The sequence below is a fragment of the Callithrix jacchus genome, chromosome 2, assembly GCF_049354715.1.
Source record: "Callithrix jacchus isolate 240 chromosome 2, calJac240_pri, whole genome shotgun sequence".
Taxonomy (NCBI): Eukaryota; Metazoa; Chordata; class Mammalia; order Primates; family Cebidae; genus Callithrix; species Callithrix jacchus.
This window is the reverse complement of record NC_133503.1, coordinates 133852451-133875972: the sequence shown is the minus strand read 5'-3', so window position 1 is coordinate 133875972 and position 23522 is coordinate 133852451. Positions and strand designations below refer to the sequence as shown.

The following is a 23522-nucleotide window of genomic DNA, read 5'->3' as shown; positions in this document are numbered from 1 at the left end:
CCTAGTAAGGTGTGCATGCATGCAGGAGAGGGCCTGCTTAGAAACCTGAACTTTAGAAAATTGCCCATGAGCTATTTGAGAAATCTCATGCTAATTTAGAAACAGATATGCCTTGTGCCTTGCTTTATAGATTGTGAATGTAAGAAAAATTGATATGAATTAATAATTTGTACCATGATTTAGTTTTTTTTTTTTTTTCGTACCCTGACTTAGAATACCTAAAAACCTCAAAGTGCTATTTATAAGAGTACTCATGGAGGCTGGGCACAGTGGCTCATGCCTGTAGTTCCAGCACTGGCCGAGGCAGGCGGATCACCTGAGGTCAGAAGTTTGAGACCAGCCTGGCTAACATGGTGAAACCCATCTCTACTAAAAATATAAAAAAATTAGCTGGGTGTGGTAGTTTGCAACTGTAGTCCCAGCTATTTGGGAGGCGGAGGCAGGAGAATCACTTGAACGTAGGAGGCAGAGGTTGCAATAAGCCAAGATTGCACCACTGTACTCCAGCCTGGGTGACAGAATGAGTTTCTGTCTCAAAAAAAAAAAAAAAAATAGTATTCATGTGAATTATTTCACAAACAACAATATTTTTTATAAGACAACGGGTTTGTTTTCTAAATCTAAGTTTTCACATAGTATATTTCCTTACGGGCAGTAGAACCTACAGTGACTTCCATTACATGAGAAGTAGTTTCAGGGTCTTCCACCTTCGGTTTCTTTCTTCTCTTTCCAATGTTATCATCCCTGCCTTAGGAGACACTGTCTAGTTATACTTTCTGCTCATTGCCTCCATGCCACCAAAGTTAGTTCTGCCTCTGTGCATTTGTTCATGCTGGTACCTGTGATTGAAAAGTTCTAGTTGAGGCCCAACTGACAGCCCCCTTCTTCCCTTCCCAAGGGCCGTAATGACTATAAAAGAATTGACAGTACCACTTATCTTTGTTCTGGCACCTTGACACTCATGGATTGTACTCCATTATTTCTCATGTGTCAGTACCATCTCCCTGAATGCTCTGTAAGTTCCTTTGGAGTAGGACTGCATGGTGTGTTTCATTTGTATATCCTTTTATGTCTGATGCTTTTGAGAAATGTATTTGTAAGACTTGGAAATGAATGTTCCATCTCTCCTAGCCTGACTATTGGGGTCCAAAATTCTGGAGGCTAGTAGCATTCTTGAGTCCCTCTGCGGGGATAATTCAGCCCCTCCCTGTGGGGTGCTTGTTAACAGGAAGGACAGATCACTTTTGTACTATGCAGACTCAGGGCCCAGGCCTCCAAGTTTGATGATGTTGCCCAAAGGAAGTCAGATGTTGGCTGACTCTCCTACACATTCTCTGTTTGCATTTTCTGCAACTGGCAAGAGAATACTGTCCTATGGGCCAAATCCTCTCCTTACTTTCACTTGGCCTATGGAAAAAGGTCCAAGAAGTGATGCATCTATAGTTAAAAAAACAACTTATTTTTACTCTCTTGAAAGAGCGGTCTATGTAAACTCACTTGGAAAAAAAAAATCAGTCAAAATCCATAAAAGAGAGTTACCTAAATTCTTTTTGTGGAGAGAATTGGGAAGATTACACTTACTCATTTACATGGTTTTTTATGCACTGAAACTGGTTTTCAGAAAAATAAATTTGTTGTTTGTCTACACCACTTTTATACTCATGAACCTTGACATATGTTCACACATCTTCTATATTTGCAATCAATCTGTGTACATACTCTATTTTTTAACCTAACATTGTTTTGTCTATGTACATATAAATGGTAATCTTTATGTGTGATTTGTTGAACCATTTCCTAAGTGTTTGATGGTTGAATTATCTCCACTTTCGTTATTGTAGGCAATATTGCTATCAACAACTTCGTACAAATTATTATGTTTCATTCTTTTGGCTTTTTCTGATGTCCATTACTAAAGGACTGCCATGATCTGATCAAAGGCATTCACTGACTTTAAAAATAAAAACCCAGGGCATAAAACTCTAAACTATTAAAAACAAACAAATAAAATAACTCCTTCCATTCTGGGTTATAACAGTTAAGAGAAATGCAAAAGACACAGAAATGGGAGAAAATAATTCATTCATGCATTCAACAAATATTTGAATACCTACCATGTACTAGGCACTGTTCCAAAAGCAGGGGGCCCATCAGTGAATAAGAAGCCCCCAAACCCCTGCCTTTGTACAGCCAATATTCTAATGGGAGAAGGCAGATAATAAACGTAATAGTAAGTGAGCTAATTATATAATAAGTTAGAAGGCGATCTGTGCTGTGAAACAAGAAAAATAGCAGGCTAAGGGGAATCAGGAGTGGTAGAGGAACAATAGAAGGATGTGGGTTGCAATTTTAAACGCGGGTTGGGAATAGCATGACTGAGTAGGAGAGTTTGAGCAGAGACTTAAAGGAAGTGAGGAAGTTAGCCTTGCAAGTCCTGATGAAGCTGCATCACAGGCAGAGGGAACAGCTACCAGTTAACAATGCTGGATATCCTGGAGAGACAACTAGGAGGCTGGTGTGGCTGGAGCAGTGAGGGAGGGCTCAGCAAGGTCCAAGGCTGGCAGGACCCACATCGGGTAGGGTCTCCAAGGCACTTATAAGGATTTAAACTTCAAGGAGGCTGTGGAGAGTTTATACTGGATTCACTTTCTTTGAAAGGATAGATGCTGGACCTGTCCTTAACCCCTGAACCAAGTCTCTGGGATGGAACTAGGGAACTGGTGTATTTCTGGCAAATTCCTCAGGGTAGTTCTGTTGTGCATGTAGGTTCAGGACTATTCTTTCTGTTCAAAAGCCCCACAATTCTAGATATAAAATAATTTAATAAAAGGAAGCAAAAATTTCATAGCACTCTTGAGTGTTGGTGATTTAGAGACTCTGGGGATTATCTAGGAAACCGAAGCCCAGAGGTTAAGTGACTTGCTCCAGGTTACACAGTCACAAGAAGCAGCACTTGGTTTCAGATTCACCCGTCTAACCCTGAGCTCAATGTACCCTCTGCTGTACTGGGCTGCCTAATGAGCGATATCATTTCACTTATCAGGTGGTTAGACTTCCAATAGCTCCACCGTTGAGAACATAGTTTGAATTCAGAAGCTCTATAAGGTTGATTGGTTAATTAAATATTTGGTTATCTAAAAATCAATCAAAAGCTGCTATTGTTTTAACCTGTATAGCTAAGAATCATTCAAAATGTATTAATCACATTTTCTGCTTCTCTAGAGGAATCCTGAAGAGTCATGCCATCTTAGAATTGGAAGGGACCTTAATTGTTCAGGATCTTGCAGTGCCTTTGGGCCATAATTTTAAAGTTAGCTCTTATTTAATACTATTATAAAACGCACAAGCCATTCATGTGACCCTAGACATATTGGAGGTTGTGTTTTACAATATATTTCTGATTTAGTTTACTTTCTTTTGATTTGCTTCTTGGACATTTTCTGCTGCTAAATTTTTCTCAAGTTAACTAAATTTTTTAAGTAAGTGTTGGTCTTTCTGGCCTTATTCTGTAACTTGGGCCTACATTTTATCAGCAGTATCTGAACTTGTAGTCTTTGCTGTCACCTGGGATGCATTGAAGTGGTCAGTAGCAATTGGTCCAGAAATCGCTTCTATAAGCAAGAACTTGGGCCTCAGAACTAAGCTGTGGAATGATTCCAGTGAAACCATTTCTCTTCCACTTGCACACTTCTGCAAGTTTCAGCAGCCAGATCTGTTCCAGCAATGGGGGCAGGTTGCACATTCCCACTGAGAACACTTGGTGGAGATGATAGGGACACATTATTTTTTTCTTTCACTAAGCCAGAATTGGCAGTTGAAGATGTGTTTGTGCTACTGGCTGCTTTGGGAATGGGAAGAAAAATGTATATCTAGTGCACTTCCCCTTCTATCTTCTGTTCCAACAAAGAAGTTGCACTCAATGAAAGACACCGGTCCTAATATGAAATGTTCAGTTAACCCACTAAAGCAGCCTAGTCCTATTCACTAGCTACCTTGAGGTCACCTTCACTTTCAAGGCTTAATTATTCTTATTTTTAATGTAGAAAGGTCAACCTAAATTTGTTTCTGGGTGACTTGTAGCTTCATGATTCAGCTCCTAATGTTCTCCACCAGAATTGATTGTAATTTCTATTTTATCATAGTCTTCTTGCCTTTCAAAGCCTCAGTGAGTGACTGGTACCTTTCTCTGGGTGGTTTCATCGAATTCCTAGAGAAAACTCTGAAAAAGTAGACATGTGCCATGAGATTTCGCATGGGTCTAAGTGTCAATATGTGAAGGCTGTCATTGGCAGCTCTATGAAAGGTAATGACTGAAATGCAGATATATGAGAGAATCACAGATAAGCTTAGGAATGATTAAACCCTGACTTCACCATTACATCAGGGACTAGTATAGAGACAAGTGGTTTTGTAATTTAACTCTGATGTTGTTTTCCCAGGTCTCAAATTGTCCTTTAGAAGTAGAGCAGATGGTAGCTATGAGGCTTAGTTTGAAATGAATGACTATCTCCATAGCTCAGTCTCAACCGTTTAATGTGGTGTTCTTATAGGCCTGGATGGGGCAAGCAAGCATAGTCCTCAGGCAGCCTGGAAGGGAACTGTGGTGGAGGCTATGATGCCAGGAAAGGACTTACTCCTCCAGCTACCGGGAGTGCTGCCAGCAGAAAGCCCTTGGCTCAACTGACATCTCCTAGGGGCAGTGCCTCAGCTGAAGAGAACCACCTTGCCCAAGGTCGCTGAGGTGGCCTGCATGTAAAGACTGGTCCATGCTGGGATATAAAGGCCCATCAGAACAACTCAGAACCTAGTCCCAATTCAGAACAACTGTGAAGCATTTTCCCAGCTTCAGAATCCTCCCTGCAGGGAGGCCTGAGGCTTGGTCAATTTCACCCTCTGCTCAAACTTGCCTCCCTCCTTTCCCTCCCTTTATTTCCTTCCACAAATGTTGACTACAAGAACACTTCCTAAAAAGCCTTCCTCTGGTGGCTGAATACCATCTCGGAATCTGCTTCTAGGAGGACCCAATCTGTGCAGAAATTTTATGAGTAATTTCCCTGTCCATTAAAAAATATAGCATAGACTTTTTCCAGGTTAGCTGGAGATGAAAATTTTTGTATCAAAAACAGAAAGAGCTAAACTGAGAAGAGAAGCAAAAGTAAAAGAATAAGGTTAGACTCTTTCTCTGTATATCTGAATTTGGGATTGAGAGTGATACCTTGCTTCTCTGTGAAGGTTAGGAACTTTCTTTTGAAGTCTTCATCCAGTCACATCCAAGACTGGTACAGGAAGATAAAGGAAAATTAAAAAAAAAAAACAAAAAACCGTAACATTGGATACTTATTTGTGCCTTGCATTCAGCCTCTGTTTTCGCCCTTGTTTGTATAAGCAACTCTAGCTAAAATCCTTTTTTAGGTCATCTAAGTATCTCGATGTGCCATTGTGGCAATCGGGCAGGAATTACTGTGGGAACCGGTGACTGAATGGGCAGTGGTGTCTTGCAGCTAGCTGTAACTCAGAGTTTGCAAGTGAAGGATGGGCAGCAGCCATCCTTCTGAAGGCATTCTTCCGTTCCTCCAGCGCAGCCTAGTCTGGGGGTGCCTTACCAAGGGGAGTGAGGGAAGGCCTTGTTGACTGCCCAGCCCAGAGTGTGAGGAAGAGCAGTTGACATGGGCGGCTGGATGGGGTAGAAGCCAGCTTAAACATTTAGTGACACCCAAGGAAGAGATAAAAACTGGGGGAGAAAGCCAGGAACCATCAGACAGCTTCTTTCTGTTCTTTCCTTGAATCTTAGGGGAACGTGTGTGTTCAAGGGTTCCATCCTCCGCAGGGCCTCCCATCCCTTGGCACGAACTTCCAAACTATGAGTAGACATGGAATGGGTTCTTCTGAAGACTGGGTCACCATCCAACCCAGCCTTCGGAGTAGGCGGTGGGGCTGGGGGAAGAGGACGGAACAATGAGGTCTCTCCACTCCCCAGCTGTGTTGAGAGGGGAGCAAGCGCGGTGGGTGGGCCTGGGCTGTAGGGTCCCTGCCATTTCGGGAGGGGCCTCCTGGTGTTTAACTCAGGGATGTGTGAAAATGTGTTGGTGAAAAGCGAGTGGCTTACAAGGCCCTTCAGGGGAAGAGGGGCTGGGACGCAGGGGGCGGCGTCGGGATGAGTGTAGAAGAGACGAGGCCTCTGGACAGCGGAGGAGGAGGGGACGGCGCCGAGGCGCGGTGCCAGCTGCCGTGCACAGGGGCCCCGCGGCGGATCCGAGCCGCGGGCACGCTCTGCCCAGTCCCGAGAGCTCGGGGAGCTGCGGGAGGGGCGGAGGGGCGCAGTGGGGCCCGGGCGGCTGCGGCCCCGGAGCCTGGGCACCTGAGGAGGAAGGAGGGTGGGAGTGAGGGAGGGAGGGGACGGGCTCAGACCGAAAGTGGGGAAAGAAGGTGCAGGCGGGCGGGCGAGAGGGCAGGCGCCCTGGCCCAGGGCCGCGGGTGCGGGAGCCCGGCGAGGTCAAGCTGGGCGGTGGCGGGGGCCGTGCCGAGGGAGGAGGGGAAGGCGGAGGCGCGGGGAGCGTGTTTGGGGCGCCGCGGCGGGGAGGTTAGCGGCCGCCGGTGCGCGCGGGGCGCTGTGTGTGCGCGCTCCCCCGCTCGGGGAGGAAGATGGCCCAAAAGGGAAAGTTGGGGTGACGCTCGCTGTCCCTGGAGGCTCGGCGGGGGGCATCGCGGCCAGCCCGACGGAGGGGCGGACGCACAGGCCGGGGGGCGCGCAGTCCGGGCGCTGCCGCGGCCGCCCACTCACTGCAGGTGGCAGCCGGTGCGCTGGGTCCCGGCGGCCGCGGGCGCAGGCGGGCGCGCGGGGGAGCCCGGCCGAGGGATGGGCTGCGCCCCCAGCATCCATGTCTCGCAGAGCGGCGTGATCTACTGCCGGGACTCGGACGAGTCCAACTCGCCCCACCAGACCACCAGCGTGTCGCAGGGCCCCGCGGCACCCCTGCCTGGCCTCTTCGTCCAGACCGACGCCGCCGACGCCATCCCCCCGAGCCGCGCATCGGGACCCCCCAGCGCCGCCCGCGTCCGCAGGGCCCGCGCCGAGCTGGGCAGCGGCAGCAGCGCAGGTTCCGCAGCCCCCGCCGCGACCACCAGCAGGGGCCGGAGGCGCCACTGCTGCAGCAGCGCCGAGGCCGAGACTCAGACCAGCTACACCAGCGTGAAGGTAAATGCCCCGTGCTGGCACACACGGTGGGGGCAGCCCGCCCCGTCGACGGGGCTCGCACGGGTAGGGGGCTCCGGGCGGAGTTGAGTGACCGTGACGCGGTTGGTTTGAAGCGGTTGTCACCAAGGAGGAGTTTACTTTTCATTTGTGGAGATGATGGGGGCCCAGGAAATGTGGTCAGAAAAAGGCCCCTGGAAGGGTCCTGGGAGTGTCCTTAGCTGGTCCTCGGGGACTGGGCGGGGAAGGGAGCACAGAGGGAAGCAGGTGGGCTGGCCTGTTCCTCCCTTAGGGCAGGAAGGCGGTGGCTTGGTTTATGCAGGAAGAGGGGTGGGGACCATTGAGAGCTTTCGGTGGCCAGTCCTGTTGAATGAAATGTGAGCACTGAGCTGAATTTACATGCCTTGTAGGTGACTGATGCAGTTGCAGCATCAGGATAGATAGTGTCCCGTATTGTGATTTTTACCTGGGATTACCAGCTAGGCTAGAGTCTCAGCACAGGGACCGAGCGTAGCGATTTGTGAATGAATGAGTGTTCGTGTTTTGAGAAGAGATGTGGGAACCGTGCAGAGTGGAACCTGTTGTTTGTCATTGTAGCGTTTCTCTGGGTTGGCTACATCCTAGACAGAATTGAGAGAACCGGGGCATGAGTTCAGAGTGTCAGCAGAGCCACCGTGAGGGGACGTGGTTTCCAGTGCAGTGCAGCTGTCTGAGGATGATTCTGCACATACATCTGATCTTTCCGGAGAGTGGGATTTTTGAGGAAGTGGAAAAAATTGTTTGGATGGTTAACGCAATCGTTAAATGTTTATTTCTTAATTGCAGAAGAAAAATGATTATTTAAATACTTCCCTCCTGTATGTTCTCTAAGTACTATTACATTTAAGAGGCTTTTCATTGTGTAAATCTGGGCACTGGGTCTTTTTCCCTTATAGCAAACAAGATGACAGTGGCATATCCCATTGTACACAGAGGAAAAAAATACATCTCTATGACTCGTCATGTGAGATAGAATCACAGCTTTTACCTGGTCAATAGATTACCAAGAACCATTCCATGGATTATTTGTCAAAGACACATTTGTATTTTTTAATAGTTAAAAACTTGGTCTTCATTGGATGAAGTCGGCCCACAGTGGAGGAGTGAGGAGAAGGATAACATGTTTTGGCCTCAATCTGGAAGTCCAAAAGTTTTTTAATGAACCTAGTGCTTTTTTTAAACAGCATCTGATTTTGTAACATGAAGCTTAACTGATGTTTGCTTGTGGTTGTAGTGTTTCTCTGGCAATAATCATAATCACCATTATAATAAATATACCATTTATTGAACACCTACTATGTGCCAAGAATAGGCTTTCTCTCCTAACTATTGAATGTTAACAGTGTGATCTCAGCATAGCATATCCAAATACTAGAGACTAGGATTCATGACAATATGAACCTACCAGTTGCCCATTTGTTACAGGGGCATGTGCTGAATGCTACACTTTGCTTTTGTCAAGCTCCCTGTCCCCATCCCTGTTCACACAAAGTTAGCTTTAGGAGCAATATTCAGGAATGAAAATGTTAAATTTAGTGAAAATATTAAGTTGGGATATTATCAGTAAAGAGCATCCTTTTGCCTGATTGTTGAAGACCTGAAGCAGTAGTTCAGAATGGTGACAGCTCATGAATTCATCATGAACTTTGTGATACTTTTTTTGGTTGCTCAAGAGAAATTGTGAATTTTTGTTTTCCAGAATAACAAGAATCTCAATTTAGTACTTGGCAACTATAGCTACTCCATGTTTGTTGAGTAGAAGAAAGAATAATGAATGAACCCATTCTCTACATTTTTTAATACTTTCCTCAAGTGGCTACTTAAAGACCAAATGAAGTAAAAACTGGAGGGACAATGATTCCCAATTATTAGCAGCTTGTATAAATTTGTATCAATTTCATTGCTACTTGGCTTAAGTGTTAAAAGGCTTGACCTGGGTAGGAATTGAACTCATTTTGCTTTATCAACAAGATTTCCAAATAAGACCTTAATTCACTCTAACTTATTTCTGGGAATATTGGAAATGATACTGCTGCTTCAGTGACCTTACACTACTTTGCATGGTGTGGATCTCAGAAACCATATATTCGAAGTGAAATTGGAGACCAGAGTCACTTTTGCAAATCGACCAAAATTATTATCACAGAATTATCCTCATCTATTTAATAGTATCCTTTTAGGCCTTGTGACTTGGTGTTGTATTGTCTTTTCTCAGTCTTAAAGTTCACATGTCTGTGCCCTTTTGTTGCTGAGATAATTTTATAGAAATTTTACTTTCGTTTTTTGTAGACTAAGCATTCTTCTTTTTTTTGCCTTAAGAGTTTGAGATAGCTGCTAGGCGCGTAGTGGTGCCCCACCTCTTTCCAAAGCATGCAGGTGGAAAAGTAAAATCTTTACCATTTGATCCTGTTTACAGTGGTGGTAGGTTGTAATAGTTTGCACCCCCCCCATCATTTTACATCAATTATAAAGTGTATCCTCATTATCTACTTGGCCTCTGGTATTCCCCAGAGTGCAAAAATGTGTGCTTGATCTCTCTCTCTCTTTTCTAGCAATAATTCATCTCATTAAGCTTTTAGAATGATGAAGCATTATGATGTCAAACATGATGTCAACAGGAACCTTCCTGAATACCTAATTTGCAAAAAAAGGGACTATAAGCATTAATAATTCATATGCAGTGCAGTGATATCACGGGTTTCCATTTCTGGTAAGAAGTTAGATTTGTCTCCCAATTGCTGTAAAAATGCAACTTCCTAGCAATATCTCTCCCTTTTGCTTGCCTTTTTAAAAATAGTACTCCAACAGGAGAATCCTGCAGGATGCTCACTGTTGATATTGTGCCAGTTTTGTAATTTTTGTTCAGAAATCCTCAGAGGAGATGGTTGAACCTCTCTCTGAGAAGAACCAGGGATTCTTACAAGTTTTCTCATAACAGCTGTTCCTACTTGTGAGCATCTGGGACTAGGCAGCCAGTTGTAGAAAAGAATCTTTATTGACAATACTGTCAACTTGCTATGACCTCTGTGTAGGTTAACTCTTTTGTGGATCTGGCACTGGACACTGTTACTTTCCAGATGGCAGCTTCACCAGCTCCCCGCTTTTTCTCCATTCATACAGAATGTGCTCATTTATTCATTCAGTATCAGTGGCCAGACTCTGTTATAGGTGCTAAGGATTCAGGGGATATCCATGAAATTTGGTAAGCAAAGCCTAATGAGAAGGATAAATCTCTTGTAAAATGGTGTGCCTAAACCAGTCATTAGTGACTTCTATATTTCTGTTCTACAGCACTCCAGAATTTGTAAGGATAATCCTGAGTTGACTATATATAAAAGGAAAATAAATAGATATTTCACTGACTTATGGTAGATAATAACGAGATTTTGTTTGGGGGAGGAGTAGAGCTATTTTGGAAAGAGTCATTTTTGTTTTCTAAGTCAGTGTTTTGAAGTCAGACTTTAGTGTACATCAGAATTGCCTAGAGAGCTTGTTAAAATATAGATTGCTGGACTCCACTCCCAGAGATTCTGATTTAGTAGATTTGGGTGGGGCCTCAGAATTTGAATTTCTAACAAGCTTCCAGATGCTAGTGTTGCTGAGCTGGGGACCATACTTTGAGAACCACTGCTTTTTAATGAATTAAATTGTCTGTTTGTTGACCAGGTGAATGAGGTAGGGCCATCTCTAACAGAGTGCATAGTACTACACTGTCTGTATTTGGGGTAGTAGTCATAGCACTGCCTTCATCTTAGTTCATGTTTGTATGGGAAATCTGCTCTCCCTGTACACGAAGTCAAACTCTGAGCCTCTGAGATTGGCTGAAACATCTGTAAGTGAGGAGAGTGCTGGATCATGTAGCCAACTGGATTTTTGAGGTTAAGTTTTCCCCAGGATCCTTTTGGGTTTGTATAGGTCGTAATATCTTGCTTTGCCACCACAAGAGAAGCCTAAAGCAGGGCTGGATGTTACATGATACAGGCACATATTCTCTTCTCAGCTCTTGGAATTCTTGCTAGCCCTTTCACCATCATTTTCATTTTAAAATGGAGTATAAAGTTTAGTAAGCTCAAGTGAGTCCTGCAAGCTGATTTCATAAAATCCAAGTTTGCCTTCTGCCATTGTATATGTGGTTACAATTTAGTCCCTCCTTCTCCCAACACATTAATTAGAATGAATCAGCTCATTTCCCTAATTTTCATGACTTTCTTCAGTAGTTCTATGAATGGTTAAGGACCATCAGGTAATTCTTCCTTTTGAAGGTAAGTAAGTCCTCAAGCCAGGATGTAACATAGTATAAGCTGCCAGCTGTTTAGAGATGATACAGTTTCTACTGAAGTTCTGTTCTGGTGACCACAAGGCATGGCCTGGGCACCAGCAGGACAGGACATGCTGGTGAGGACAGGGCAGATCTGTGGCACTAGACTGGTCATACTTTAAGGCCAGTAACCAAAATAGGAAGGAGTGAGTGAGTCCTGTGGAACCAGGTGGGCAGACAGAGTCCAGAGTTTGGAAAACCAACAAAGTTGGAGGGAGCATGTGGGAACACTGGGGCCAGACAGGCAAGAGAAATCTAGAATTTAGGGGTTCCACAAAGGTGACAGCTGTTGAACCAGGTTGATGTTTCTGATTGAAGAATAAAAGCTCTGTACTTTCTATTCTATTCAGCAGGCTGTGGTGACCAATCAGAGGGCCGTAGGCAACTTTGTAAACCCAGCAACAAATGAGGCAAGACCAATCAACCAGTCCTTCCTTGCACCCTGATCAGGCAGAGTCTGGGCAGGAAACAGAGTGCACATCCAAAAGGATTAACTGAGAATAATCAAATGAAGGGACTACTGCAAATGTTTTGGCAGAATGAAGGGAAGACAGCAAATGATGCTGAAGTACTCCTAGGCTAGAAGAAAAGGGAGCTGTTTCCACCCTAGAAGAGTCATGGGGAGAGGGTGTATATTAGTTCCTTTTCATGCTGCTGGTAAAGACATACCAGAGACTGGGTAATTTATAAAGAAATAGAGATTTAATGGACTCACAGTTCCACATGGCTAGGGAGGCCTCACAATCATGGTGGAAGGCAAAAGGCATGTCTTACATGGTGGCAGGCAAGAGAGAATGAGAACCAAGCAAAAGAGGTTTCCCTTTATAAAACCATCAGATCTTGTGAGACTTATTCACTACCATGAGAATAGTACAGGGGAACTGCCCCACGCTTCAATTACCTCCCACTGGGTCTCTTCCACAACACATGGAAATTATGCAAGCTACAATTCAAGATGAGATTTGGGTAGGGACACAGCCAAACCATAGCAGGGTGGCTATGGGAAGCTTAGAAACTAAATCTGTAGGTCAGATAAGCCCTGAGAATCTGTAGCCTTCAGGAGGAGTGGGCAGGGAGGGAGCCAAGGCAGTAAATCCCTTCAAACTATTGTGCTCCCTTTCATCAAGTTCCTGCTGGTTTCCACATCTGGAAATCAGAGGGAGAAGGAATCTGTTGACTGAGATTTTCCAGGGTACTCAGCAGGGTGGGGAGTGGGTCTGGAGGGGCAAATGAAAAATATCCTGAGCATATATTAAAGGCTCTTGGTAGCAGATAGTAAGAGATGTTCAGTTTCACTGGAGCTACCTCGGTATAGATAAACTCAAATTGAGATGGCAGTTTTGATGATTGTCTAAAATAATGGCATTTTAAAATGGCCACTTAATTCACTGTTTACAGTTCCTGTTTGATGACTAATGATATTAAAATATGTCCAATTATCTTGGTTGGAGACCTCGAAGTTATTACTGTAAACATATCCTTCTCTTCAGTTTATTCTGTCCCCTGACTGCTATTACATGTGTTTTATCATTTCCTCTGTTCCCTGCTTGTTGTCATTCTCCCTATTCTGAACTCAGAGCCCAAGGGTGGAATGGGGGAGAAATACTTGTTCCTCATAAGAAACTCAGGGGCCAGCTTCATCAGTTTATTCCATTTTTTCCTCAATTTTACTTTCCTGCTCTCTATAATCTTCTCTCCACAGGCTCAAAAATGTTTAAAAAATAAATTTTGCTATGTGCTTATAAGGTTATATTTTCAATAAAGAATGTGTATATTTAGAACATATTTAAAAATATTAAAATGTGTCCAGGAGTTCACTTTTAAAGATAGGTGTTACTTTTACCCTACGATGGAAGTCTTGGTAGTTATGTTTTAATAGGAAGGACTACTTTTTTCTGAGATCGGGTCTCACTCTGTCACCAAGCGGGAGTGCAATGGTATTATCTCAGTTCACTGCAACCTCCACCTCCCAGGCTCAAGCGATCCTCCGGCCTCAGCCTCCTGAGTAGCTGGGACTACAGGTGGTGCCACTGTGCCCAGCTAATTTTTTGGTATTTTCTGTAGAGACAGGGTTTCACCATATTACCCAGGCTGATCTCCAACTCCTGAGCTCAAGCTATCCACCTGCCTTGGTCCCCAAAGTGCTGGGATTATAGGCGTGAGCCACCACCACTGGCCAAAAACATTACTTTTTAATAGGCTGTAGTACATATTTGTTTAGAATTAGTTGTTCATTGCTCCTTCCCCAGTCTATGTTTTTCTCACATCAGCCAATAATAGCTAGCTTTTATTTAGGATTTTTCTACTTTACTCTTTACCATTGACTTCTTTCACCCCCTCCTTTCTACCTCCTTAGGGACAATGCACGGAAAAGTAGTTCCTGATGTAGAATTATCCTGCTCTGCTCAAAATTTGCTTTAAGAAGCTTGTGTTTGCTGTAATAAAAATCAAGAAACTATTTTGCTTTTGGATAATCCATCAATGAAAGTAAGACTGTTTCATGGTTGCCTCTTGTTTCCAAGGCGATTTAAGTTTTCATGCCTGGTTTGTACATTTTGCAACAAGGTAAACAGGATAGCTATAATAATCTTAGCTGTTACTCAAGTTCTTGCTATTTGCTGAGCACTTTATATACATTGTTTCACCAAATCTGCATTATTTCTGCCTGATCTGCTATGAGCTACACATTGTTATTTTCACTTTAGAAATGAGGCAAATGGGGCTGCAAGAGGTGGGATAAATTGCCCAAGGTAAGGACCGAAGTTTGAAGGCAAAAGGGTCCAGGTAGTCTCTCACCCCATGATCCCACCCCTTAAGTGTGTTGCATACTCAGGCCTGTGGCCACACAGCCTGAAGCCACAAGTGTGGTTGGTCCTGGAACTGCAGTTATTTAGAGCAGAAGGATGATAAACAGGCAGAGGGAAGGGGAGCAGGGGGCTTTGGGAGTGACATTTTTCCTTTCACGTATCCACTGTCATCCCTTCTATTAACTTGAACTAGAGTGTTTTGAAGTTGGAGAAGAATAAAAAATGCATTAAAAACGTGAGAAGCTCTGGCACAACATGTTGCCATTATTTTCACTGAACACAGTGCCTGGCACTTTGTATGTGTTGTACAAATAGTGGCTGCTCTTATTTTTATGGTCACTATTATTACTCTTTTGGTAATTAAAATGAGATTTGGGTTATTTAGATTTAGATATTTTTGAAACATGTCATTTTTTTTTTTATGGAAAATGTATCCCACACTTTCAAGTACATTGATTTGGCCAGTAGATGACTAACGATTTATAGAGGGATGTGTCATCCCAAAGCCTTGGAAAATGCTGCCACGGACATGGGTTTTGTCTGCTTCAGTTGGATTTCCAAAGAAGACAACATAGTAGAATCTTGCCAGTCGAAGGCCCAGGCTGGGATTTGGGTTCCAGGACTGTCGAGTTTGCACTCAGCAGAATTTAAAGGTCAAGGCCTTGGTGTTATCCTGAGGTTTTCTGGTGTTATCCTGAGGTTCTCTGTGAAATTCTTCTTTAGTATAGACTTGTAACCTGAAGCCTCCTCAGTTTCTAATTGCTCTTTGAAGCGGTTTGCATGAGCTCTGTTGGTTTTTGTATTGCTGCATTTTGGGTGCTGTCAGACACAGTATATCGTTGGGGAAAAGGATACACTGTAAATCTGAAACCTGTTTTCTCTCAAATAGACAGATGTAATGATTAGCTCTAGGGACTCAGTTGCCTGTGTGAGTCACAAAACCGAGACAAGACCCTGAATTTTGGAAATTTTTATAGGAAGATACATGATTGATTTTAAAGCAACCTATCACCCAGGGCACCATATGAAGAAAAAGGTGCCATTTTCAGGCATCAGAACCACGAATAACACTAAAGCTCCAGAACTGGAAGGTGGTGACTGGGGTTCAGGATAGCCAGGGCTTTTGGCCACTCCAGGGATCCTGCTGAGGGGGCTACAGGCGAGAGCGGTGACCACATGAAGAGACACCTGCATTTATGAAGGCCAGTGATGACCCAACAATCCACACCTCACCCACTAGTGGTCCTGGGGCCTTATGGGACATACTCATTTTCAGCTTAAAAAACTGACTGACAGCATCGGCCGAGAAATGGAGTCTCTGCAGGGAAACAAAAACCACCAATAGTGTTTGGAACTGAGCCTTAGTTGGAACTAGAAGTCTCTTTCCCCCACAATCAAGAGTGTGATACTCAAAAGAAGGATGGCCAAATAAAGACTGAAGGGAGCAAAGATCAGCTTAGTCTGTGGCTGTGCAAGCATTGGGTTGATACTACCTTTCACGCAAGATCCATCTGTCATGTGCTTCCTCAAACACGCACACACACGCACACACACACATGCACACAAACACAGGCACACACAAACATGCACACATATGTGCGTGCACACACACATGCATATACACACATGCGCGCGCACGCACACACACACATGCGCACGCATGCACACACCCTGCTCTGGGAAGTGTTTCTGGGACAGAACACTTAGGTGGGTAAGTTTGCAGGAGATTTCCTGCTCTCCCCCTCCCACATCTATAATGCTGGGTCTGTGAAGCCAGTTTTAGGACCCCTCCTCACCCAGTAGATTCCTGCAGCTCCTCCTGTCCTTGTGGTTGCTTCCCTGCACTTCTTCTCAGTCACATGTGGAGCCCAGGGTGTGCTCTCTGGCACCCAGGCTGTTCTCTGCAGTGATCTGGCCCACTAGGTGACTGGTACTGGGTGACTGAGTGTGGAGCCTTCATTCCTTTAGAAGAGCAGCTGAGAGCAAGGGAGTGTGATCCACTTAGCCTCATCTCCCTAAGAACAGTGGAGGAGGGGAGTTTTGCAGATTTTGTTGAGATTTTCAAGAAGGGAGAAGGAGGTGGAGCAAAAGACTGGAATCTCTTATTGTATCAAAAGTGAGAACTTTAAATTCTAAAACACAACCAGGAAATGTTTTGGATGAATGTGAAAGGCAGCGTTCACTTTTATATGCAGACTGTATGACAAACATTAGTTTGTAAGGCACCTAGTTGCTATTAGTGAAAGACTTTCATATAGAAACCATGTATAGATTTTCATATGGAAACAATGTTGACTTTCATATAGAAACAATATGGCATTTAGGTTTCTAGGTTAGCACAAAAAAGTTTTAGCCTATCATGTAGCTGGAATATATTTACATGGTTAAAGCAATATTGCTGTGAAGGAAACATAAAATTGAATTAGAACTCCTATTTCTTGTATATGGGTGTCCTTTGAGAGAAGTGGGTTTAATTAGAGGCTGATGAAGCAGATGAGGGAGAATTTGTGAAGTTCCTTTAGGGAGTAGTTATCTTTAGTGATCCATGGTGTGCTGGAAAGCTGAGGGGCTCAGGTGGTGGTGTTCACCTCACATTGCTAGGGAGGAAGCGGAGGCACAGGCGGCTCAAGTGGCTTGACCAAGATCACACAGATAGGGACTCAGAGCTACATCTGCTCAGCTGTCCTGTTTTCTTTGTCCTATTTTATCTCCAGGTAAAAAGAGGTGTGTCTAGCTTCTTTGTGGCACTTATTTTCTGTTTCATCCACAAATAGCTCAGTAGTTATCTTTAACTGTAACTGTTTTTAAAAATAAATCATAAAACCATTATGCACCAAAAATACGACAACTTAATACCAATCACACTTTTCTAATTGTCTTACTACTTTTCCTTTTAGTGTCTGTTGGTATCCACACAGTAACTTCACTCACTGCAATTGGTTGCTATGCCTCTTAAGTCTCTTTTCATCAGTAGCTTCCCCTTCCCATCTTTCTTTTCTATATACTTGCAATTTGTTTGTTGAAGAAGCTGGGTTGTTTGTCCTGTATATATTCCTCCAATCTAAAGTTTATTTATTGCTTTCCCGTGATACATCTTACATGTGTGCTTGCCTTCTGTGTTTGCTAGAAACTAGTTTGATTTAGAGGTTTGATCAGTGATAGTAAGTTTTGTGGGGTGGGAGTGGGGCAAGAATATGTTTTAGGTGATATTGTATTCTTGCAGCAAGAAACATACAATGTTTGGTTGTCTCTTTTCTGTGATGCTAACTCTTATTAATGATCATTCCTTATACCCTTTAGTCATTAGAGTATGTAAAATGGTGATATGCTATCATTTTGTCTTCATCTATTCATTGGAATGTCTCAAGAAACTTTTTTCAAGAGTTGATTCCCTAGCATTCTCCTAAGGTGACTCCTAAGGTGAGTTTTTTGCCTGTTAATTTGCTTAGTATCATTACAGATTGTTACAGGCTTACATGTATTTGATGTGTTGATGCATTGCAGTTATTAAACCTATTTGTGCTCAGACTGCCCAGTTTTGACTGAAGGGAGATTATTTGAGTTGGTGAGGCAATTTTCTTGAAGAAACAGTTCCAGCTAAGTTGAGTGTGCCCATATTCGAAACTCCTTCTTTGTAGATGAGGACTCCACTGACCTCCCTGGGGGTGGAGGTACATCCTGGTGTCCACCTAGCCCTCTCCAGTCATGCCAAGGCCCCAAACATCGTGGAGCTTTTGAAAGGAGGCATTGCACAAGGCCCTCTTGCAGCTCCTTTGCTATAATTTTTGTGACTACCAAAGGGTAATCTGGTGGGGAAAAAAAGGTACTCACTGAACTCCAGCTTGAGTTCCAGCTCTGCCCTATACAAACTTTGTGGCTTTGGAGAAGCTGCATGACTCCTCCTTGCACAGTGGGGTTGATCCACCGCCAAAAGGATTGGTACAACTATGACAGAGGTATAGTCCCTGTAAATTTGCCAGGTTCTCAAGTACCTGTGTGTGTATTTCCTGCCTTATATTAGGCACTACGCTAGGTTTGCAGGGATAAAAAATGATGATGACTTAGTTCCACCTTTCAAGAGCTTCCATTGTTTGTGCCCTATATTGCCATCTTCTGTGGGAAGGCAGTGTATTGACTGAGTGCCAGCTGGCTGGCAGGAGTTAGGGACTGGGAATTGGGCTCTTCCAGGTGAGACACTCCTACTGGGAGAGCATGAAGAACTGTGAGCGTGAGGGGTAAGTCAGTTGAAGTCTGTAAGAAAAAGCCAAGGAGCAGACAACTGAATGGCCATGGACAGGGGCCAGAAGCAGAAATAAGGTCAGGCTTTCGAAGCCCGGAGTTAAAAGCTTCCAGACACAAATAGGATCCAAGAGAATGGATTAAGAAGGACTATAAAGTCTGGTGGAGTTGATGGCTGAGAATACCCTTGGGTGTTATGGTTCAGAGACTGCCAGATAAGGCTTGCTTTGGGTTGAAGCTCTAAAGCAGCAGCATTACCCAATGGAAATAAAATGTGACCCAGATGTAACCTGCACATATAATTTTAAAATTTTTTATGAAGCACATTTTTAAAACTTAAAATAAGCAGGTAAATTAATTTTAATACATGTTCACTTAACCAATATATTAAAAATATTATTTTGACATGTACTCAATATAATTTTTTTAATGAGATAGTTTACATTCTTTCTCTTTTTTTGGAACTAAGTTCTTAAAGTCTGGAATGTGTTTTATGATCACACTGCATCTCAGTAGGGACTGCCCACATCTCAAGTGCATAATGACCACACAAGTAGCTACCATGATGGAAAAAGGGAGGAAGAAAGTGAAATTTACATCAAGGTTCTAAGTCAAGCAATTAGAATTTGACATTGCAACTTGAAAAGTATGGCACAGTAGTCATGTTGGTTTTTTGTCTCTTAGTTAGTAGTTCCATTTTTGCTTTTCCATTTTTTCCTTTGTATTGTTTGAGGCTAGAAGTCTGCAAGCTGCATCTTCCAAACTGCTTTGCCAGATGGTCTCCTTTTAGATTCCATGGGTAGGAGATACTAGCAGGAAATTGGAATGTGAGAGAAAGGAATAGGCAATAGCAGTGCCCCTGCTAAGCGGCACTGGTGCACCTGAGTGGTGATGGTGCCAGCCCCTCTGCTGATCAGCGTGAGTGTGGGCTAGTGGGTGTCAGCCCAGGGTGTTAGCAGTTTATAGTCTCTGGATGTTACTGCCTTATCTTTTTACTTTCTCCAGCTCTATCTCCATCTTTCTTTTGTTCATTCATACCTTCCAACACCTTTGTAAACAGTTCTCTGCAGTGGTATCTCTACTTAATATATGTAAAATGGTTTCTGTTTTTCTCACTGGACACTTGGGATCTGATGTCAGAGAACTATGCTGTAGTCTTATGTGTACCATCTACTTGGTTCTGTGGCTTAGCTTCTTCAATTTTCAATTTCTTCTGTGTAAGGATAGAAAAATAAGTATAGTGAAAGTTCCATCCTCATAGAGTTGCTGTGAAGATGATATAATCAATGTATGTACCATTGCTGGCTTTGACTGTAACAAAATAAGTGTCACTCATTATTGATAATAACATACAAGCCAATTTTTGAAGGCTCATCATTGAACATTTTTTATTATGGAAAAGTTCAAATGTATACAGAGGTAGAGAGAACAGGATAATGAAACCTCACCTGTACATCCCCAGCTTCAACAGTAACAAAATTAAGACTACTGTTTTATTTATGCCTCCTACTTTCCCCCATACTTTGAGATTCTTTTAAAGCAAATCTAAAGCAGCCTCTTATTTCAGCTGTAACTAGTTCAGCATGTAACACTGAAAGATAAGGACTGTTTAGAAAATACAACCACAATACTATTGGCAGATCCCTAAATTAAAATACTTTCTTGATATTAGTGAATACCAAGACAGTGTTCAAGTTTCCCTATCTCATAAACATTTTCATTTAAAGATTTTTAAAAAATCATCTTTTAAATAAGCTCCACTTATTAGAATCAATTGATATGTTTCTTAAGAATCTTTTAATCTATGGGTTCCCCTTCCTCTCTTTCTTTTACTCTGACAATTTGTTTGTTGAAGAAACTGGGTCATTTGTCCAGCAGAGTTTCCCACAATCTGGACTTTGCTGATTACATTCCTGTGGTATCATTAACCACATTCCCTGGCCTTGTATTCCCTGTACATTGGTAGTTAGATCTAGAAGGTTGATAGGATTCAGGTTTACTTACTTGTTTCTTTTTGGGAAGACTACTTTTACAGGTAATTTCATGGACCTTCATCAAGAGGCTCATGATGTCTGGCTGTGTCTCTTTTGGTGACCTTAGCAGCCACTGATGATTGTTGCCTAGATCAATTGATTCCTTAGGGATTGTCAGCCCAGAGTGTTAGCAGTTTACAGTCTCTGGAAGTATTGTATCATTCTTTCTACAATACTTTTGGAGTGCCTCTATAAAGAGAAACCTCCCTCCGTCAAATAGTTGGTTATTCTGAGGTACAGTTCCTATGGGAAAGGCAAAGCAAATACTTGATTCTACTCTTCTATTTGCCAGTTTTCAAAATAATGAGTTGATTTCCTAGCATCTTCTAAAGGCAGCCAGTGATGATTTTAGGATTGCTATGAAATTATCAGTTTATAAATATTATATGTGTCATAGTTCATTGCAGTTATTGTCCTTACTGATGCTCAATTGTCCTGACTTTGTCTATGGGAGTAGCCACTTGGCTGCTGCGTCCTTTTCATAATATACTAGTAATGTTTGATGGATTTCCTGCTTTTTGGACTGATAAGATGTTCCAGGTTTGTTGCGTACATTCTCTGTCTCTGATTTAGAATTAGTCTTTTCTCCCAGGAACCTAATTATTTTCTTAAAGAATGGTATTTAGAAGCATGATCTGGGATGCTCATTGCTAATGGACTGGTCATTGCTTCTGTGCTTTTTAAGTGGACATAGCCAGGAAATAAATACTTTTGAAAGATAAAAATATACACTGAGTGTATACTTATTCATCCAGTTTAAATTTAGGACTACAAGGCTTTTCTTTAACCTCATTAGTGTTACATTTCTGTTTCCTCTTTCCCATGACATAAATCCTGGTTCTTATCATGATGATTCCTCATTTGTTAGATCCCACATGCCCCACACATGCATGTGCGCACACACACACGCACGTCTCAGAATAACAGTTATCGACACGACTTCATGACCAATATGAACACTGAAAACAGTTTAATTTTTTTCCAGTGATTTTTGACATTAGGGTTTATCCTGCTAGGGTGAGCAGACAAATTACTATGTTTTTAAGTTGTTTGAATCAGTTCCTTTTTGGTTATTCTACTAACAAGGGGCCAGTTAGTGATTAGCACAATACGGTTAGGATTATTTGTTTTATTTTACTTCTGATGTGGTCTTCCTTAATTTTAATTTAGTGTTATAATACTGTAAATTATTTATATGCTTCAATGTAAAATATGGTATATTCAGAGACATTTAGATTTTGTCTCTGTCTCTTGCATTCCATGCCCTCTGCCTTATTGGTCATTATATTTTGAAATGTTATGCTTTTTCTACCATTGTTTAAAATACGCATTAACATATGTTCTGCAGAACTCACTTTTCTCCGTTTTCCTTTTTTCACTTGACACATATCCTGGAGACCATTCCATCATAGTTCATAAAGACGTTCCTCATTCCTACTTAATAGCTGCATAGTATACCATGATGTGGCTGCACTTCGGTTTATTCAGCCAGTTCCTTATTGATGTTTTTGGGGATTATTTCCAGCAATTTTTGCTATTGTAATGTTGATACAGAGAATGGTCTTATGCCTATGTATTTTCATATCATCTAGTCTAAGTTTTTTTGTTCAATAGTGACATTGTGTTTTCCAGAACATATTTCTCTATCCAGAGCATTAACTTCTGCCTATCATACGAAGACTTCCCTTGGACCCTTTAATTGTCTAGCAATTGTAAAATAGTAATATAGTTTTAGCTCAAGCTAAATCTTGATCTTAATCTCAGAGGATTTTCTGAGTAAAATGTACTTCTTTCTGCTTTTAACCCAGCTATAGTTTCATTTTCATGGAGGTGTGAGATCTCTGAGACAAGTTTTCTAGAGGAGGTTTGTCTTGCATCTGTTGGACATGGTAATTCTCCTCCCTTTTTATGGTAGCAAAATGGTTTGAGAAGAATAGTAGCTGCCTGTTCATCTTCACTTCTACCTTTCCACTTACATTAAAGTTCTTTTTTAAAAAAAATTATTTTTATTTATTTATTTATTTTTAATTGCATTTTAGGTTTTGGGGTACATGTGAAGAACATGCAAGATAGTTGCATAGGTACACACGTGGCAGTGTGATTTGCTGCCATCCTCCCCTTCACCAACATCTGGCATTTGTCCCCAAGCTATCTCTCCCCAATTCCCCACCCACCACTGTCCCTCCCCTATTCCCCCCAACAGACCCCAGTGTGTAGTGCTCCCTCCCTGTGTCCACATGTTCTCATTGTTCAACACCCGCATATGAGTGAGAACATGCGGTATTTCATTTTCTGTTCTTGTCTCAGTTTGCTGAGAATGATGGTCTCCAGGTTTATCCATATCCCTACAAAGGACACAAACTCATTGTTTTTGATGGCTGCATAGTGTTCCATGGTGTATATGTGCCACATTTTCCCTGTCCGGTCTATCATCGATGGGCATTTGGGTTGATTCCAGGTCTTTGCTATTGTAAACAGTGCTGCAATGAACATTCGTGTGCATGTGTCCTTATAGTAGAATGATTTATAATCCTTTGGATATATACCCAGTAAAGGGATTGCTGGGTCAAATGGAATTTCTATTTCTGGATTACTGAGGAATCGCCACACTGTCATACATTAAAGTTCTGTGTGCTTACACTGGCATTAACCCAGTCAGCACCTACAGAATGCCACAGGGACACCTGTATCACTGATTGTTATAAAGAACTTCCTTGAGCCTTCATGAGAGCATAGAGCGTAATTGTACCTTATTTTGGTATTAGTCATCAAGACCTAAAATCAAGGTTTTTTTTCCACTTTAGCAATGGAATTCATAGATGTATTCTTTTGTATGTTTCAGAAATTAGATTCTATCTTTGTGATAGAATCACGTATCTGATTCATAATGATAC

The 23522-nt window shown here is 42.5% G+C and overlaps 1 protein-coding gene across 41 annotated transcripts in view; it reads left to right on the top strand.

Moving 5' to 3' along the window:
* Positions 1 to 23522, top strand: part of PDE8B (phosphodiesterase 8B) — a 348230-nt gene that overhangs the window by 126769 nt on the left and 197939 nt on the right. For 13 of the 41 annotated variants that reach the window (XM_078365291.1, XM_035291353.3, XM_035291352.3 and 10 more), the window contains exon 1: positions 6191 to 7195. The exons of the other annotated variants lie outside the window; for them this stretch is intronic. In XM_078365291.1, the coding sequence (XP_078221417.1) occupies positions 6857 to 7195 (339 nt within the window). In that variant the 5' untranslated portion in view covers positions 6191 to 6856. Of the gene's footprint in view, positions 1 to 6190; positions 7196 to 23522 lie in introns of those variants that run through there. 41 annotated transcript variants of the gene reach the window in all.